This window comes from Ictidomys tridecemlineatus, chromosome 11 (genome assembly GCF_052094955.1).
Source record: "Ictidomys tridecemlineatus isolate mIctTri1 chromosome 11, mIctTri1.hap1, whole genome shotgun sequence".
Taxonomy (NCBI): Eukaryota; Metazoa; Chordata; class Mammalia; order Rodentia; family Sciuridae; genus Ictidomys; species Ictidomys tridecemlineatus.
In genome coordinates, this window is record NC_135487.1 from 5,247,641 (window position 1) to 5,269,107 (window position 21,467).

Consider the following 21,467-nt stretch of genomic DNA (forward strand, 5'->3'; position numbering starts at 1 on the left):
TAAAAAAATTCTCTCTCTCCCCTCTCTCTTAAAAAAAAAAAAAAGACATCACCAAACTGATATCATTCCTACACAGCTGTCCACACTAAACCCCAAAAACAGCATCTCTTACTCACTAGATGGCCACATTTTCCCTTGAATGTACATCTACTTTCCTAAATAAACCTCTGTCTATGCTTCTGGCTGGTGCTGATTTTTTTTTTTCCTTCACATATTCTAAGCACCCACTGGTCCTAAGTCAAGTTCTCCTTCTCTTTGGGAACTCTTTGGACCCTTCTTTAGGACACCTGGCCTCTGTGATAACTTGAGCCCAGGACTTGGAGAACAAGTCCATTATTTTTGAATGGGGGTCTGGGTAACAAAGCAAGATGCCCATTCAAAAATAAACAAAAAAGAAATCAGGATATATATGATGTTTCTGTTGTTTATTAATTAAAATAATTTGGCTTGTAGAAAACCTCCATTACAGCCCTTGAAGGTTCTTTCACCTGTTTAACTGATGAAAGACAAACGTACAGCAGATTATACTGTACTGCCTCTCTCTGTATGTAACTGACTCAAATTTGTGGTCAAGGTTGGAACTTAGGTTCGTTTAGGCACAGCATTAAAATATCTTAAGAGAATTTTTTAGGTTCACTCATTTACAGGTTCAATTAATTTATAACAAGAGTTAAGTTGTGGGGAAGGTTTGTATTAATAGACTTTTAAAAATTAAAAAAAAAACAAATTATTAAAAGGAAACAATAAACAGGAAAATTTTGTTTATAAAGATAAATACAGAACCATATGATCTAGTAAACACCACTACTGGCTACACATCCAAAGGTAATAAAATCAGTATGCTGAAGAGACCATCCGTAGTCCCATGTTATTACACCATTATTCATGAGAGCCAAGATATAGAATCAACCTAAGTGTTCATCAACAGATGAATGTGGTGTGTGTGTATGTATGCGTGTGTGTGTGTGTGTGTGTGTATAAATAATAGAATACTATTCATCTATTAAACAGAAGGAAATCCTGTCATTGCAATACCATGATGAACCTGGAGAATATTTCTCGGTGAACTAAACTGGGCACAGAAAGACATATACTGCATGATGACCTCACTCATATGTGAAATCTAAAAATACCGATCTAATGTAAGTAGAAAGACCTAGTAGTAGTGACCAGGGACAGAGGTAGTTATGGGTGAGTAGTCCCTGACCAGAGATGCAGGTCAAGGAACACAAAATATCATCAAGCACAATGGTGTATGTCTGTAAGGCCAGCTGGGGATGTAGCTGAATGGTAGTGCACTCCTGGGTTCAACCCCCAGTACTGCAAATAAATAGGTTTATATAAACTACAGGGTGAAGGGCAGACTACTGAAAAGCTATGCAACTCTGAAATCAAATGGCTATTATTGTTGTTGTTGGTTGTTTGTTTTAAATCAGTAAATACACTTACCTTCAGGCCAGGTACCCAAGAATGATTGAAGGCTGCCTAGGGATGATAAAACTAACAGATGCTGGCTTGAAGGCACCAAAACAATGCAGATAAAAAGTGGGGTTTGGGGGCTGGGGTTGTGGCTCAGCGGTAGAGTGTTCACCTACCACATGCGAGGTCCTGGGTTCAATCCTCAGCACCACATATAAATAAATAAATAAAGATGATATTGTGTCCAACTACAACTAAAAAATAAATATTAAAAAAGTGGGGTTTTGTGGAGGTAAACACAGCAGTTTGGAGTGCACCTCTCTAGGGAGGGAACTAAGGAGTAGGCGCTGATTTTTCATGTAATTTTAAATAGAAATGAAAGGGTTCTTGCCTGTGCCATGGTCAGACTAAAATTTTAAATTCTTTCTTCCTTTCCTGATAAAACACAATCCCACATTATGCCATGTTATTATATATCATAATTTTACCTCCTCTACCCACACTCCTCTTGCCCAAGAAAGCTACATATGAACCAGCACAAACTGCACTGCACGTCTCGATGTCAGTCTTCGATTTACCTATCTCACACACATAGCAAAACAAACTATTTCTAAACATCTGTATGTGATAACAAGTTCTCACACTGGGCTTTAGTGCAGTGTTCTGATCAAGCGAATGCAACGGAGACCATGTGTCCATTTGCAAACTGAACTGTTCCCTAATTTTGTTGTGGGGAACTACTTGAGCTCCATCATGTACAGGTTTATAGGAAACAAACTGGGGTGATACAGACATGGAATTCAAGCTGAACCAACTGAAATTACTCTTCTGGGACTGTGTTCACCTACTACATGAGTCCTGGGTTCAATCCAGTTGACTGACAGCAAGGGCAGGGAAAAACTGAAGGGCACCTATTCCTCGGGAGCATCCAGGTACAGTGGTCAGTAGTTCCCACTAACCACAGCACTTTTTATTTTTGAGAAAGGGTCTCGCTAAATTGCTTATGGCCTCACTAAATTGCTCAGGCTGACCTTGAACTTGTGATCTTCCTGCCAAACGGATGGGATTACAGGCAGGTACCATCACGCACAGCACTATCCCCCTTTTTCATATCTGTATTTTGTATTTATGCATATGTACAGTCACTCTTGGTTTTAACCAGTTCTCACAGGTCTGTGCCATTTTACACACTAACCATATAACCCTGGCCTCTGAGCCTTTGTTTCATCTATATATTAGGGAAAGAAAGCCTATCTTTTACAGGGATATTTTAAGAACTAGAAACAATATGTGAAAAGCAAGGCCAGCACTAGAAAAAATGGTGATGAGTACCAAAAAATGGTTGATATTCCCTCATGACTTTCTACTTAGACCCAATAAGCTCACAGTTCTCTTTGCAAACAAACACAACACTTAACTAATTAATCAATCAATCAATTAATTAATTTGCAGTGCTAGGGACTGAACCCAGGAGACGAATACTCTACCACTTTTTAAAATTCATTTTAAGACAGGATCTCACTATTTCTGAGGATGGCCTTGAACTTGCAATCCTCCTGCCTCAGCTTCCCCAAGTCGCTGGGATTATAGGTATGTGCCACCACACACCTGTCACTTTAGTAGAAGATCCAAATCATTTCCAATTAACTAAGTTGAAATTTAATTCCTCTGTTCCTCCTGTTGAACTGTAATGCATTATACATTTCACATCAAACTCTCAGGCCAGGAAATCACATTTTCTTTATCCCTTTAAAAAAGTTTTTGGCTATGCAGAATGACACATGCCAGTAATCCCAGTGAGGAGGAAGATCACAAGTCCAGACCAGCCTCAGCAATTTAGTGAGACCCTATCTCAAAATAAAAAATTTTTAAAAGCTGAGGTTGTAGCTCAGTGTTAAAGTGATAGACAAATGGATGTTTTTAAGTCTTTATTTTGTTTTGCTTCTTGATCTTCCTTAAATTCTAGCTTGTGTAAGTAACAGCATGATAGGATACTCTTCTTTCAGCTCTCAAGGCTATGGACTCATTTGTGTGTGTGTGTGTGTGTGTGTGTGTGTGTGTGTGTGTGTGTGTGTGTATGAACTTGAAAAATAATGGGAATCACTGGCTAAGATCAGTAACTCTCAAACCTTAAAGTGTATTTAAATATATTTATCAAATAAAACACAGATTCCGATTCAGCAGCCTGAGGTTGAGGTTCTGCCTTTCTAACCCAGTCCCAAAGGAGGTCAATCTGTAGCCAATTACTGCAGCAGCAAGCAACTAAAGTATAGGTCACTAGACTTACTGATCCTCTCCTAAAAAATTAAAAAAGACAAAGTTAGTCTCAAATTTTCTATCACTTCTCTTTTTTAAATTAGCATAACTTCAGAAGAGCAATTTCTCTTGTTTCCTCTAACTCTCATAGACAAGGTAATCATTTTATATACTAAAGCATTTTCTTATTTACATATGTAGGATGTGATTCCTAATATACATTAAAAGGGAATTTTCCCTGAGTTCAGAAAGAACATAAAATATCAACAGAAATTAAAAACTGGCACACTATGATGTACTGAAAAATAAATGCAATTTCTAAGGGAACATAAATAAGAGATAATGTAGTCACTTGGCCCTGGGTAACTCAAACCTCAGTCCACCCAGCAACAAAGGTCTGCCTGCCTATTATACATTGAATTCATATAACAATATCCTGATCCCCATTACCTCAGAAAGCATCTCGGAATATTGGTAAAATAGAGTAGTTGCACATTTAATAAAGTCATAATTATGCTACAGATGTAATGAGTTAAATGAAGTAGAGTAGACCCTAATCCAATACTGCTAGTATCCTTATACACAGGAAAAATTTTGAAAAGACAAAAGAGATATGTATATAAGGAGAATGCTAAGTGAAGACTAAAATCATGCCACCACAAACTATAAACCAAGTGAGGGTCCCTAACAGCTTCTTCCCCAGCTCCTTCAGAGGGAATATGACCCTGCCAGTCTCTAGGCTCCAGAACTACAAACTAACATATTCCTGTTCCCCACACCAGTGTTTTATTGTAGCAGCCCTGTCAAACTATCACCACCTCCCAAATAAAAGACCTGCAGATATCTGTGGAAATGAATGACAGCTCACAGAAGGTTTGGTGTGCTGGACAGAGATCATGGACTTTCTCCTGCTGGCAATTCACAGGAAGGCTTTGCCAGGTTGACATTAGGTCTCTCAAGTAATAACAAATTATAAGCAGGAATTCAGTCTCCTTTATGCCAAAATTCAGGTTCCAATCATCACAAAATTTTTACTGTACCCCAAAATAAGAACATCTCAAAATAAGAATGTCTCAAGGAGATATGCATGTCATATCCACCTAAATTCCTTCTAAATAATAGTAAGTCCTGGAAAACCAAAATGCCAGGGTTTTGTTTTAACTTTATCTGGAAGAAGAAGTGTTTGAGTGATTTCTTTAAGACAAGCTTTCAATGCCTCAGAGAATGAAGACTAAAACTAAATGCAGCCTCTAAATCACAGAATAGCGCATCAGTGGAAAAAAAATCTGTAGCTAAATGTGAGGTTGCACCATTTGGTAAAGGCCAGGACTCCTTTTCCTCTTAAAATAGGAACTTTAAAGACTGAAAGGGAAATTATCCATTCAGAAAAGTTCCATGTTTAACTTTTCTTTTCTAGTAAACTTTTCATTGAAGTACAACACGTACAGAGGAAAGTGCAAAGCATGATAAATGTTCACACAGTGAACAAATCCATGTGAACCGCATCACCACAGCCTGCTTTCCACACTGAACTTGGACATCTGGCCCACAGTCCAGCCTCTCCTGACTGTCAAATACCCAAGATTAGCCATGCCTGTTCTTAAATGCTATGTAAAAGGAATCATATACTATTAGACCCTTTTGCAACCACTCATCAGTTTGATAAGTCTACTTTTAATAATTTTTTAAAATATGTATATTCCATTTTAATTCGAATTAGACTCACAGGTCTCATTTTGCCTAATTTGGATTTTTTCCCAGCTTAAATTCAACATGAATCAAAAGAAATTAACCCTTTAGTATTCAATGTATAACCACTTCTACTTTCCAGGTCATTATCCAGTTCAATTCCCAATTCCTAAAAACAGAAAATTTTGCACATAAAAAGGGGCAATGCCAGGGAAGTCAACAGGAGAAGTCGGGTGTACTGGGCTGAGCTCCAAAGAAAGCCAAGAGGTGAGGGAACCGCTTTAATAGCATTGATCCTGGGGAATGTGCCCAAGTGCAACACAAAAGCCAGTGGGAAACCAGTGCAAAATCCTGGTTTATTATCTCCTCAGAGCAGTTTGGAAACAAAGCTGTTGGTAAGTAAATTTTTGTTTGTATTGCCTGTGGGGGGGGGGGGGGGCCCGGGATGTTGCTTAAAGAGAAAAAAGGAAGTACAGAGACACCTGCTGAATTCTGAGTCTTGAGTTGGCCAGTTAACTCAGGGTGAGCCAGTTTGCCTTCACAAATCCTGGATTCTATTGTTCTCAAATTCCTGGTTTTTCCAGAAGTCATAGCCAATTTAATTTTCCTCAAAGGCAATGGACTGGTCTCTTCGAGTGGCCCTTGGGCTGGAATTCCCCATAGGGCCCATGAAACCATTCCTAAAATCTATGGTAAAACCTACACTTGTGCAAGGGTAGGAAGAGGTAAGAAAAAGGACCTGAGCATCTGTGACAACCTAGTTCAGGTGGCACTAGAAACCTTCCTCCTATCAGGGGCTCATGATTGAGTTATTCCTAGCCACAAGATCTCCCAGTCTGAAATTGGTAGAGCTGGTATTGGGGCCCACACTGTGGCCCCAAGGGCAGAATGCCATTCCCATTTTGGTATCTGTTTTGCAATCCTAGAACTTCTGTTTGTTTGTCTGCTATTGTGATACCTGCCTTCCTGTGTTTCAATTTGTATTTTCTTTGATTAATTACAAAGATTAAATACCTTTCATAGATTGGTTATTTGTATTTTGTATGAATGGCTCTTTGCCTGTACTTCTAGTAAGGTGTTACGAGGAGCAGGCCATGCCCTGCTCTGAGTTACCCCATGTTGTAGAGAATAGTAGTTTGACATGAGCTACTGTATTTTGAATTCAAGTGAGAAGGCAGAGTCATGTGATAACCGGACAACAGACAACCACTAGACATTGGACACATAGAACTTACTGAACAACACCCAAATGCACAGCACAATCATAAATTATAAACTGATACAGTAAAAATGCTAACAAAAAATGACCCCCTGTGAGCTTAATAAATTAAGTCAGAAGCACACAGATGCCTGGGCATATCAAACACAATATCAGAGAAACCACACCTGACTCTGAGCTCATCAAACACATCAGACCACTGAATGATGCAACTCTCTTCTGAAACACATAAAAGGAAGGACGTACGATAGCGGTATAGCAACACACTGACTCTGTCAACTGGTCACTTATCAGAACCTTTGCCCAGGACCAATGCCACAGCAACTCCAACTCTGTATTGGGTTTCAGTTCAATGAGATTTCTCCTGTGACAAATGGACCATTTTGAATTGACACTTGCAGCTGGCACTGTGAAACCACCTGTCCCTAGGATACTCCCTCTACTCTGCCATGTGAACTGGTGGGCTAAAACCCTTATGTGACCACCTGCAGTGACTCTTTGCAATTGTACCTGCTCCTTGCCTTTGTTTCAAGGGTCTGTGCATGACCCTGAAACCCTGTGGCCATCTTAGCCTTTCTGTAACTTACATATATGTAATTGTATGAAACAAGATGTGTGACTTGATTGTTTTAGATATTAGTAATTAAAATTGAAACAGAGTAAAATAACTGTGATTGCCTCAGTGATAACACCTATTAATATTTTCAGTAAATTAAAGCTGATAAAAAAGTGATAAAAAAGGAGGCAATGTTCTAGACCAAATTAAAGTTCCATAACCACAAACTTCAGTTCTTTGTCTCTTATATATAAAACTTATCTTCATAAAAAATTAAATTTCACACTTTGTTCATGAAAAGGCAGAATTTTCTAATAGTTAGTGCCACGGCATTCTATGTCTTTCCTTCTAGCACTTATACCAGTAATCATTTTCCATTTATTTCTATTATTTTAGAATTGATATCTGTAGATGCATATAGATGATAAAAACTTGAAAAACTCAAATTTGGGGCTGGATGCCATGGTGCACATCTGTAATCTCAACTACTCAGAAGGCTAAATTAGGATTATGAATTCCAGGCCGGTCTGAGCAATACAGTGAGACCCTGTCTCAAGATTTAAAAATTACAAGGGCTGAGTTGGGGGAACATATAGTTCAGTGGTAAAGTGCCCCTGGGTTTAATCCCCAGTACCTGTAATCCCTCCACCCCCGCCCCCCCCCAAAAAAAAACCCCTGAATTTTGACTTTTTTCCTTTCCCTCTCTTGTATGCACTGCAGATTTCTGTCATCCAAGGACTATATCTAAAGTAACAGCAGTCACAAAATTATAAGCTGATATGACAGAATACAAGCAAGAGAGAACCAGCTTAACAGGAAGCATGTTTCAAAGAACATCTTCCCTTTTTTTTTTTAAAGTCACTTATATTACAATTAACCAGTTCTGCAAGAACTTGGTTCCTTATCCAAATAACAGACAACACACATATGCCAAAATTTTTAGTGCCCCCCCCAATAAGAATTTAACTTTCTGACCACTTCTACCTGGATCAGGAATACATGAATGAAACTCCCTAGTATTTACTGAAAGTAACAGAAAGAAATTAATATGCCACCTACAGCAAACTAGAAATCGATATCCCATGCTCAGGAAGCCCAGAAGGTTAATCTGGCAGCACACAGCCGAGTAATAAATCAATCCATTACTGTGACAGTCTTCTGAACAGTAGAGTTACAGATGAAAGACGACAAAGAAGTAAGATCACAAGAGTGGTACATAGCCACACAATGTTTTGGGCTTTTTGATATTGTTGTTGTTGGTGGTGGTATTTGTTGTTTTTTGTTTTGTTTGTTTTTGTTTTGTTTTACATGTATTTTTTAGTTGTAGTTGGACACAATACCTTTATTTATTTATTTTTATGTGGTGCTGATGATCAAATCCAGGGCCTCACACAAGCTAGGAGAGCACTCTACCGCTGAATCACAACACCAGGCCGGTGGTGGTGTTTTTTAATGAGTCTGTTAAATCATTCACTGGGAAATAAATGATTCAAGACAGGATTTCAGGGCTAACATCAGTAATAGTAAGTTTTTTAAAAAATGTTTTTAGAAATTATGTATTCCACAAGTATTATGCAATACCCATTATGTATAAACTTCTGTCAAAGATGCCTGAAATTTTATGATAAGCAAAAACAGATTTGCCATTCTGGAGGAAGGAGACAGATGTTAATTCTAAATAATGAAAATAAATAAAAAATTATTTCTGCTTCAAGTGCTAGAAGGAAAGATATAGAATGCCACAGCAGTATCTATTAGGAAATTCCATTATTCCCTGAACAACAAAGTAGAGCAAACTATGTACATAGCATTTACAATGTATTATGTAAGTAATCTAGAGCAGTGCATAATCAGGAGCATGTGCATAGGTTATGTGCACATACACCATGTTATATAGGGCCTGAGCATCTGTAGACTTTGGTACCCAAAGGGAACTGAAACCAGTCCCCCATGTATATTGAGAGATGCCTGACTGTACACATTACTTCCCAAAGCACTTCATCTGATATAACTAAAAAGAACCAATTAAAAATTGTTTGTGTTGTGAGTTTTTTTTTTTTTCAAAAAAGAACCATTTGAGGGCTGAGATTGCGGCTCAGTGGCAGAGCATTTGCCTCACATGTACGAGGCACTGGATTCACTCCTCAGCAAAATAAACAAACAAACAAACAAACAAATAAATAGTGAATGAATAAAAGTATTGTAAAGAACTGTTGACAAATGCTCCTTTAGCAATGTACTTCCACATATTCTTGGAAAGGTCAAGAAACAAAGACTTCCTGCCATTGTGTAACATGTGCAAGAATAATGTACAACATTTCCCAAATTCGTCTTCTCAAAACTAGTTTTTCTTAGGGAGAAATCCACAGAAACAGGGTGCCATGATCCCATAAATGGGGAAAACAGCAGGTGATTTTCATATTAAGATGTTTCCTTAACTGCAGGGCTTCTCGAGTCACTGATTATACAACTCATGAGGGGACAGTTTGGGGAGCATTTCCTGCACATATCTGACTACTAACATGTTGGTGAATGGTCTACACTACACAAAACTAATGTCCCAGGACTGCGGATATGGCTCAGTTGGTAGAGTGCTTACCTTGCACGCACAAGGCCCTAGGTTCAATCCTCAGCTCTTCCCAAAAAAAAAAAAAAAAAAAAAGGAACATCCCATCTTATACAAGGTGAGAAAGGCTGGATTGACACTAAATGCAGCAACTGGTATTTGGACAAGGAAGGACCACATATTAAATGTGCTAACACGTTATATCAAGAGAAAAGGAGCTGGGTGTGGTGGCACATGCCTGTTATCCCAGAGACTCAGGAGGCAAAGGCAGTACTGCAAGTTAAAGGCCAGCCTCAGTAACTTACTGAGGTCCAAAGCAACTTAGCAAGAGCCTGTCTCAAAATAAAAAGGGTCGAAATGATGCTCAGTGGCAACAGCTTCCCTGGGTTAAATCCCTACTCCTCAGGGCAGGGGCTGGGGGGTGGGGGCTCGAAATGACTTCCCTTATTTTTATCACAATGTAATAATTATCTGAATCAGTTTAAACACATTCTGTTCCTTTCTCAGGATTTAGAAGTAAACAGGCCCTTAGTGAACAATGTTGGAAGCATTCTTACTGTCCAATATCTAAATACCGATAGTACAATCTACATGAGATTAAATCTCCATAGCAAAACTCCAACTTCTCTAAAACCTTCACCTTTGTTTCTGTTCTTGTTTCTCTGTGTTTATTTGCAGAGCTGGGGATCCATCTCAGGTCCTCATGAATGCTAGGCAAGTGTTCTATCACTGAATACCAGTGATAAAGTACTCTACCACTAAAACTCCAACTCTGAAAATTCGATGTCACATATATATCTTCTTTGTTGATCTTCAACCAAGAAATCATAGCTGTGAATACAGGTTTGTCTGTGTAAATTCTGATATTGGTTATCTTTTGAAAATCAAAACTAATTCCAATGGTACCAAAATATAGTTTGGAACTTTTTGTGAAGTTCAGACAGCTACAGCACCCATTAAAATGACTGTGGCAGGTTAATGACATAACATAGTTAAGTCCTTCAATCCCTGTCTTGGAAAAACATTAGACTGAGTGACCTATTAATTAAATCTATGCAACTGTTGTCACTACTCAGCAGTGTAAGTAATTCAAACAAAATGACTTTCACTGTTTTTATGGCTCCTATATGAAAAATGTCTTCACTAGTGTCCAACACATTCTGAAACACTCACTTCCAAGCATCTCATTTAAAAGCTGGGTCTGCCTCCTTGAGCAAAGCCATAAGCTTCAAAACTCTCAGGGGTCAAAATTTATTTTCTAGAAAACCATGCAGGTTAGTTAAACTACATGTATTATCACTTATTAGTGAGCCTGAAGCTCAATTATTTGGAAAAGGAGGTCAAGGGGAACAATAAACCTTGGTCAGGCCAGGCACGGTGGCACACGCCTGTAATCCCACTAGATTGAAAGGCTGAGGCAGGACTGCGAGTTCAAAAGCTGCCTCAGCACTCAGTGCGACCCTGTCTCTAAATACAAAATAGGGCTGGGGATGTGGCTCAGTGGTCCAGTGCTCTCAAGTTCATAATCCCATGTACCCACCCCACCCAAAAAATAACAATAAATAAATAAATAAATCTTGGTCAGGAGGCCATTAAAAATAACTTTCTAGCTTCTGGTCAATGTTGTTCCCATGTAAAACTGTGATTTCAAGCATCTTCAGGTTTACTCAAGTTTGCCATGTATGTTTTTCATTCTGCAGGGTCATCACAGCCCAATTTGTAGTTGAAGATGAAAAGCAAGGATGGATCCAAAAAGACAAAAAATACTAAGCATAGAATTAAATGAGAGAGCAAGCAGCATGAGGAAAACAAGGGAAGAATTTAAAAATGCACAACCAGGACAGGAAGCCAAGTCAATAAAACACAAGCAAGAAAGTGGCTCCCGCGTTCACTACCTTAGTTTCCCTAGCCCAAACTACTGTCTGCTTGCCTAGTTCAAGGCCTCCTCACCATAACACAGGGTTTACCTTCTCTCCACACTGTGGTTAACCTCTCCCACAAGCACCCTGGCAACTCAAGGGCTCCTTACCTCCTGGCCTGTAGACCACATCGTCCTCAGTGATGTAGGATGTTATCTCTCCTGTATCTGTCCTTTCATAACGAGATTTTTTTTTTGGTGGTTTCTTTTTGTTCTTCTTTGTGGACTCCTCTGTGGTGGCACTATTGTTGTCATTGTCCTCATCTTCACTGTGATCACTCTCAGCATAATTTTTGGCTCCTCCTTCCAAGGTACAGCTCCTGCGTGGCCTTGAATTCTCACTCTCTCTTGCTTTGTCTCTTTTTTCTCTCTCTCGGTCCCGGTCTCGGTCTCGGTCCTTGTCTTTGTCTTTGTCTTTGTCTGCTGTCATGATTCTCCACGTGCCTTCTTCTGTCCTCTCACGGCTAGGCCTCCGTGAAAGGTAGACAGTAAGCCTGGGCTTCAGTCTTCTGAATTTCTCACTCAATTCCAGGGAAAATCCAACCACTCCAACAACCCCGACGTTTCAAAAATGCTACCAGAGTGGGGGGGAAAAAGGGAGAAATTGGTTTTACTTTAATGTTTCCTCTTATTTCCTTCTTTAAATAATGTTTAACAGATCTATCAGTCATGCTTTAGATCTAACTCTTCCCACAGGCCATCGTTAGGAACTAGAACAAGTGACATGCAGTTTCAACATACAGCTTTTGGGCTCAACTAGCAAGTGGTCAGGGGATTTCTACTATCAAGAATAAAAACTGTCTGTACATATATGAGTAAACTATATTTCTGTACACCAACTGTTTTCTCCTTTTTAAAGAAAATGTAAAATATACCCCAGTGGTCAATATATAACAGAAATAATTTCCAAAGGAACTTCATAACCCAAAATATAAAGATGGAAAGAACATGCAATAAAATTATTTCCACCTGAAAAAATAATAATTTGAACAGCTGTGGGGAACATTCCAGGATGTCACATAGTGCACTATCTTCTGAAGACTCAACCTACTACTCCAAATTTCCAGAGCTCCTTACAAGAATAAACACAACATCTGGCTCAAATGAAAATGACAGCTTCAAAACAAGGGCCTTTCAACTACCTTTAATTATATCTTACACATTTTCTCAGTTATGTCTCAGAAAATTGGTTTCTGAAAAGATTTATTATTTCTGCCTTAACAAAACTAACTGCTTCTAAAAACAACCTTCCAGCTTTAGGGACTATTATGTGGTTTTCACATTCTTCCAAATTCCCACGATTAATTGCTTCCCCAATAAATCCCTTTAGAACTAAACCTAACAAGTCTGAAGTTTTTAAGGGCCTGCAATGAGAACAGAGAATTCCCCAAGTCCCAACTCAACATAATTCTTATAAAAGTTGTATTATAAGTTAAAAAACACTTTTTGTTTACAAGTCAGTTTGAGACTCTAAAAACCAATAATTTACCTTGTATAATTTCCCACCATTTTCCCTGATAGCCTATCTCATTTTGTCAACAATCTTTATTAACACTATCTAGATGCCACATGTTCAGAACTAAGAAGAGCTTGGGATTCTTGTGCTCAATGCTCAAATGCAAAGAAAGGAGGCAAGTGATCAATCTGAGAGCCATCTGTTTCTCATGCCATGAAGGCCAAATAGGAAACACCACATGCAAACAAATAAAAGATCAATCCTGTTTACTTATACAACAACAGAAATCCATTTGCCTTAGATGCAGAGAAATTCTCTTGGATCATGCCAAAACCATAAAAATTATCACAGACTTCCCAAAATTTATGGATCAAATCTAATATCAGATAAGACCTACCCATAAGCAAGTCAAACACCCTTAAAAATTCAGAATAAAACAATGTTAATCAGCACCTTTGGATGGTATCAAGGAAGGGACAGTCACACTGACCAACTATAAGCAGGTCAAAAGACCAGAAGCATGCAGTACAAACCAGATCACTTCTTTCCACATCAGAGACTTATTCTCAGACAGGCCTTCAGTTTCCTAGGCATATTCCATTGCCCAAATGAAGCATCTGCTAAACAGACAGGCACGCCACTGGTATTAGCAATTTAAAATACACAAAGAGACATACTATTTTTTTCCATCAGGCTTAAGTTTAGAACATGAACAACTCAATCACATAAGAAAAATAACTACCAGACTGATTCATCCATATTACTCTTTGACATTCTAAACCTATCAAAGTCTACCAGGAGCCCAAAAAGGATGAGAATTGTAAACTGAAAGCTCCTCTAAGTTGCAGTTCAGAATGGAAATACTTCTCATAGGTTTAAAAAAAAGATCATTCTCCCTAGGATTAACAAGACAACCGTTCCAGAAAACTCTATTTTAAAATCTTATTTTAGCACTCAGAGAAGAAAAAATAATAAATCCAATTGAACATTAAATACTATTCATTATAGAAAGTATACATCAATTTCTATTCACAAAGAGTTCTTTTTGCTAAAAGTGAGCAAGAAAGTTAAAAAATTCAAATTTGGAAGAAGAATGTGGTTTTTACATTCTTCTAAATTTTCTCAATTAATGGAGAAGATACTCACAAAATGAAATGAAGCATATGGGTTAATATAAGATCACTGTTTCTGTTTATGTAAATGTTGGCTATATTTATACAATAGACATATAAATTCATATTTAATATATATTCTTTTTCTTATTGGGGGTTACTGGCAATTGAATTAATTTACCACTGGGGTAATTTACCACTGAGGTATACCCCAGCTCTCTTTTTATTTTCAGACAGGGTCTCACAAAGTTGCTGAGGCTGTCCTTGAACTTGCAATTGTCCTACCTCAGCCTCCTGAGTCACTGAGATCACAGGCCTGCAACCACCACACCCAGTTATATTATGTTATTTATGTATAAATTTACAATGTGTAATAAAGAGACATTTATAGTCAAGTTTCAGATAATTAAGAACATGGGTAATACAAAGCCAAAGTCAATCCAATTACCTCTTTTACCTGGCTCTAAAATATAGCTCATTAGAGATATATTTTTTTCCTCCTCTGCACTTAACATATTAATCAAATTTTTTCCAAGCCTCAGTATACAGTGATTCATAATATTGCTATCTTTGAAAAAAAAAAAAAAAAAAAAGAGAGACCCAGAGAGGAACCAAATGATACCAAGGACAGCTGTGGCTTCTACTTGATGATAATGATCTACAGGGTAGCAATACAAAAACAACCATCATTATAGCAACCTAAGGTTTATGAAGCAGATCCCTAATTTGATTCTTTCAACAACTCTGTAATGTGACTTGGACAGAAGCTGTCATCTCCACTTTACAGACTACAAAACAGCTCGCCTGCACAAGGCCACACAACCAATGAGCAAGGCAGGATTCTACAGCAGTTCTTACACTGTGAATCTGATCTGGTCTGCTCCCTGGGCTGCTGGGGATCCAACCCTTCACAGGCACCCTCTTTCCTACATGTTAACATATGCTGATAATTCACAAACACATATTTGGGAAACACACTCACTCTGCCTTACTTCTTTCCCCTGTAAAATGATGCTTTTCTTCAGTAAGAAAAGCCAAAAATATGAAGATGTATCCATCTCCTAGTGAAGCAGGAAACACAGTATAACATACTTTAAATAACAATAAAAGGAAAGCAATCCATAATCTAGAACACAACTCAGATTCACGAGTGTCAGGCATTTATTGAACAAATGTCCAGTGAATGCTTACTCTGTGCTATTTACTGCTCTTGGTGTTAGGAAACAATAGAGAAATACAAGAAAATCTCTGACTTCATAGAGTTTCTATTCCAGGGAGTGATAGAGGCCATAAACAAAAGAGATCCACACACCTGTGTCAAAGGTTTAATTTTAATTTGATTTGTAAAGCCATGAGACTAAATGAGATGGATCACCAAGAAATGAATGAAATAAAATTTCTGATAAAATTTTTAGCACTCACAAAAACATTCATTCTTCATGTTTGAGTAGGACTATACATAATACAAATTCATAAATTATACATTTCCAAAAGCAGTACTCCAGGGTTCACTGAAATAAAAAGGATATTCCTTTTACTAGTTTCCTGATTACCAAACTAAACTATGTGATTTTATCTTAACTGATAAAAGTTAGCCAGCTGACTTAATTTAGTTTTAATCTAACCAGGGTCAAGGCCTTCAACAGTCAATGATGCAGCTTTACTTTGGGTTAGTTCAACCTCTACAAACATCTTGTTACCTCTTCAAAATGAAGAAAGAAACACCTCACATACTTCTCAAAACCAAGACAAAGTACCAAAACTTTTAGGCATGCTCAATTCAAACCTCATTTAAGGAAACCACTTCCTGTCACCACTGAAGCTGTCCCAGAAAATGTGACCCTATGATAGAAATGCTTAACAATGGACTGGGAAGTCAAAATCCAAGGTCTAAACATGTGCTGTGTGCTTTAGGTAAATCACTCTACCTATCTTGAGTCACAGTTGCACTGCTGAAAATAAGACAACACATAAGGCTACTGCTAAGAATTAAGTATGCCATGTGTACATGCACTTACAAATTGCAAACTGCTTCACTGTAGGTAATATATACTTACTGTAGCCATGACTTCTGATCTGCCACAGACGGTAACAGTCAATAGCACACTGTGCTATGCAAGAAAGAAAGGTTGCCAAAACATCTCTATCTGCAGGAAACTTATCTTTCCCATTACAGGATTAAGAAATGAATCATGCAGAATTAACTATGAATGAAGTAAAAATTCAAAAATAACTTCTTTTAGATCATGTTTAAAATTCACTTATCAAAAAAAGCTTGACCCTCCCTCCCTCTTGAGCTTTTGGTCCCTGAGTTCTAATCATCTCAGTTCATCAAGCTAGCTTTTCTGAAGGACACCTGGCTTCTACACAAAATACAGTGAGTGAAATCTGATCAATTATTCCTCATTCCCCATAGCAAGAAATCTTTGCATTTTCCAAATGCCTAACCACACACCAGGCATCTTGCTCCTGATCATCTTTAGCACTTGCCCAGTGCTCCATCCTCACGTGCCTATTTCAAGTCATCATTCTCTCTCCAGATTCATATAACTGCTTTTAAGAAGTTCCTGTGATTGCATAACTTTCCTTCTGCCTTCAACCCAATCTGTCCTCCAGAGCAGCCATCCAACACATGCCCCCGCCATGTTTATTTTGTTTTGTTTTTTATTTTGGAGAGGGCAAGGGTAACAGCTTTAATGAGATATAATTCATATACCAAACAATCGACCAATTAAGGCGTACAATTCAAAGCCCACCATTCCTTCTCAAAGATTACAGGTCAAGTCCTGACCACCCTGTCACCTCTCTGGCCTCACCTTTCTCCTACTGTTGTCACCTTTCTCCCTCCTATAGGCTAACACCTCCAGATACTCTTTGGGTGCCTATAATCACACTCCCTTTAGCCTAACTTCTGTTCACCAGCAGTCTCAGAACTTCTGCTATCCAGATCCAGAAAGCCTTCCAGGTCCACCCAAAACCCAGCCTCTCATTCAGCCCCATCCCACCTATACTACAGTCCCCACAGATCCCACCACTGCTACCAACTGTCACTTCTCCACCCACTGCAAATCCATAAAGACAGGGACACCTATCACATCATGTTCTACAAAACAACTCCCACAGAAAAAAATCTCTCCCTGTCTCAAATCCAATTCACAGTCTGGAGCCCTCTTCTCATCCTCTACTTTTTTCCTGGTCAATCTCATGGGCATCCATCAGCCCTCAGATACCACCCAAAACACAGGTGATCCACAAAGTACTAGTTTGCCAAACTTCTTGTGCTCCAGATGCATGTGAAAATCTGCTGAGAACTTTTTTTTTAAATACCATCTCCCCAGGCCAGTTTTCTCAGGGCCTGTCAACTCCCAAATTTCTGGGAAATTTACAAATATTCACTCACAATCTTAGAAGTTCACCTGCTTATGAAATTTTTCTTTAAAAGGTACCATATAGGGCTGGGGTTGTGGCTCAGCGGTAAAGCGCTTGCCTAGCACACGTGAGACACTGGATTCAATCCTCAGCACCACATAAAAATAAAATAAAGGTTATTGTGCCCACCTAAAAGTAAAACAAATATTAAATAGATAAACAAAGTGTGCAATATGGGAGACCATATCTATTAGATAACAGAAAGGACATCAGCCTAAGCATCCTAAGAACTGCCATATCACCATAAATTATCTATGATCACCAGACTGATGTCATCCCCACATATCTTCCAATACCTGTCCCTTACAAAGTTTCCTTTTAAAACTTTGAGTAAGGTGCAGCAGTATACACCTGTAATCCCAGCCATTTAGGAGGCTGAGGCAGGAGGATCACAACAAATTCAAGGCCAGCTAAAGCAATTTAGCTAGATCCTGTTTCAAAATAAAAAGGGCTGAGGTGGCTGGGATTGCGGCTCAGTGGCAGAGCACTCGCCTAGCATGAGCGGGACAACATAAAAATAAAGGCATTGTGTTGTGTCCATCTACACCTTAAAAAAAAAATTATATATATATATATATATATATATATATATATATATATATATATATATATATATATATATATATATATATAAAAGGGCTGGGGATGCAGTTCAGGGATAAAGCATCCACAGGTTCAATCTCCAATACAACCCCTCCCCCAAAAGAACTTGAGTCCCCCAAAAGCACTTCTCACCCTTCACCCTCAAAATTGTCTACATTCTCCTATGCTTGTGTACTCCTTGCTTTTCTAACAAATCTGTTTGTCTCTGGCATGTCTTAAAATTCCTTTCTGCTGGGTTTGACAAGGACCCCAATTCATGAGTTAAGGCCCCCTCTCTAGGCCCTCCTCAGAGCCACTCCAATGATAGTCTCTTCAAATCCAGTTCTATAGACCCCACAATTCAGGGTACTTTCATCAAAAGGCTAATGGCATTATGTCAATCCCCACCTCCAATACTTTAGTGACTTTCCCCCTAGATAATTACCCAAATCCTTCCAATGTTCTGCAAGGCCTTTATCTCACACTCCTCTCCTGCATTATCTGCTAAGCCAGCCCCCGAAATGCTTGCTCAGGTCTCTGAACAGTTCCCTGAATCCTCTGTGCATACTTGGCCTGCTGTGTCCCTGCTCTGCTTCTCTCCTGGCCTACGTACCTCCTACCTCTTCTCTTCCTTTAGGTCATGGCTTCTTCAGGATAGCCATTCTCATCCAGATTACAATGTTAGACTCCCTTCAAAGCACATTCGCCGTCTGTACCTTTTACATTTATTTCTGTGACTTGATTAACTTTTTTCTCCACCTCAAGCTAGAAATTTCACGAGGAATAAGCCCTTGGCCATCTTGCCCTCTCCTGTATTTCACATCCTAACAGCACACAAAGGCGAGGAATCTTCCACATCCTAACAGCACACAAAGACAAAGAATCTTCCTTTTCTCCCTCTCACACATTAGCTAAATCAATAAAAATGGCATTATGATGAGACTTTAATTTGGGAAAGAAAATATTTCATTAATTACTAAAGTGGTACTTGAGTCGGCTCATAAACCATGACTAAGACAAGGAGAAGCAAAGAAAGGGAGAAAGCCATTTGATGGGAGGAATTTCAGCACTCATTTAGACAGCTATCCTGAAAGGGTGGGGTAGGGAGTAAGTTTAGTAGAGAAGATAGAATGGTTAATGGAAGTGCCTAAAATCATAAAGCTCTGACACTCACTGAGCCCATAATACACACTAAACACTCTGCACATTACCTCACTTCATCTCCACCACAAGGGTGACAATATAATTTATCATCTAAAATAACACATCTGAGAGTGAAAGACAATAACAGGAAAAACATGCAAACCAAGCCAGACCATATTATTTCCCTAACTATAACCCCTATTCTGTAGGTACTGCTATTATGTGCACATTACCAACACAAGTGTAAAGCATAGAGAGAGGCTGAGCAGTTTAACCAAAATCACACAGCTAATGTGTTACACTTAGTTTATGAACTAAAACTGCTGACTCCCGAACCAAGACCTCATGCATGCTAGAAAAGTGTTCTACCACTGAGCTACATCTCCAAATACAAGAGCCCGTCCTCTTAAGGATAAGTCCAAGTTACCCAACACAAGGCTAAGCAAACATGATGTGGCAGGTTCCTGGGTTCAATCCCCAACATGGGATGGAGAGAGGGCTTGGTATCACTGCAAACAACATTGCAATCCACTATCTCTGAGGTCTAAGTAAGGAGCTGACGCATCTCCAGTGCTTCCTCCTTGTCACTTCTGCACTGACAAAAAGCAGCAGCTCACCCTGTGGGTCTTGCCTACCAGAGACAGCTACAGCCAGTACACCACAGAAAGCCAAGGAAGCATTCTACAGCTGGGGAACTTGCTTTCAAAGGTAAATCAATTTTCTTTTCCTCATCTCTTTCATATCAACATGCCTGAGAAAGAAAACGTAATGACTTTTGCTCTGGAAAAGGAAATGTCACTCAACACTTGTATGCACTGCTTAAGAAATAAGGTATTCTTTCAACAGCAACCTGCTGTGCAGAACACATCAAAACATGCCTGGAACAACCGAGTAAGGTACAAAGTGACACTGAAATGTGGAGTCAGCAGACCTGCAGGCCCATGTGGAAATAAAGTGTTGTTATCTGAAACTTAACGTGGTACTGAGAGTAGTCTGTTCATGCTTAAAGTCCTTCCACTTGACCAAATCCAACCACAGAAGCAAATGACTTCAAGAATCTCTGCATTCTTGGTTCTTGAATTCTCTACATTTTATGGTTTTGTGAATATTCAAACACAATCAATCCTGTTTATATATTTATTCTCAGAACACATGCCTATGGAAGGAGCCTGAATAGCTGGGACACAAGTCAAATTCAGAAAGCAGCCTTTGTGGTAGCAGAGCAGGAGGCACAGAGTGAACACTCTCACCCTAAATAGCTTAGAGCTAGAAGGGGCACTTGCTAGTCTCCAGAGGCCATGGGAGAAACTGAGAACCAAGATGGGGGACCCTGACAACTACAAAAGCTCACTTCTTTCCATAAGACATAATAATAACATGGAAACACTGGAGAGAGTAGAAAAGTACCCAGTACAGCAAAACTCTAGGTTACAATTAACAACCAAATTAAATTAAATGAACAATATATTATCTTTATTATTTGAAGAAAGAATCCCCAAAGATAAGGTTGCTCCAGATTTCCAGTAAAAATTAAAGTCCTGCCTTTCAAGAAAACACACACCCATTCATATAAGCAATTACTTTTCTATATTGTGGCAGGGAGGGGGGTCCTGAAGATTGAGCCCAGGGGTGCTTTACTACTGATCTACATCCCCAGCCCTCCCCCACCTCAGACAGAGTCTTCCTGGTTACCCAGGCAGGCCCTGAACCTGCAATCCTCCACCCCAGCCCAGAGTTGCTGGGATTACAAGAGTGCACCACCTCACCCAGCTTCTTCCTATACTTTTAAATGCAAACAAACCTTCTGACAATAACATGCAGGTTCTTATAATCCTATACTTGGTCTATAATTATGTCTTCTCTATTCAGTTAAGGAAAACTCACTGCTCACTCTAAACAAAGGCTTCACAACTGTGGTACATTTAACAATTAGGAACAGAAATTTTCTTGTTGTGGGAGACTGCGCTGTAAATTATAGGACTTTTGGAAGCATTTCTGGCCTCACACAAGTTGATTCTGGGAGCACAATACACTCTGTCCCAATTAAATACACAAAATGTCTTCAGATATGGCCAATATATCCTCTTGGAAGCAAATATGCTCACAGCTGAAAACCACAACT

At 38.9% G+C, this 21,467-nt stretch overlaps 1 protein-coding gene across 6 annotated transcripts in view; it reads right to left on the reverse strand.

Annotated features, from left to right (window-relative positions):
* Positions 1-21,467, reverse strand: part of Rere (arginine-glutamic acid dipeptide repeats) — a 407,183-nt gene that overhangs the window by 252,247 nt on the left and 133,469 nt on the right. For all 6 annotated transcript variants that reach the window (XM_078025199.1, XM_078025198.1, XM_078025196.1 and 3 more), the window contains exon 2: positions 11,735-12,197. In XM_078025199.1, the coding sequence (XP_077881325.1) occupies positions 11,735-12,053 (319 nt within the window). In that variant the 5' untranslated portion in view covers positions 12,054-12,197. The remainder of the gene's footprint in view (positions 1-11,734; positions 12,198-21,467) is intronic.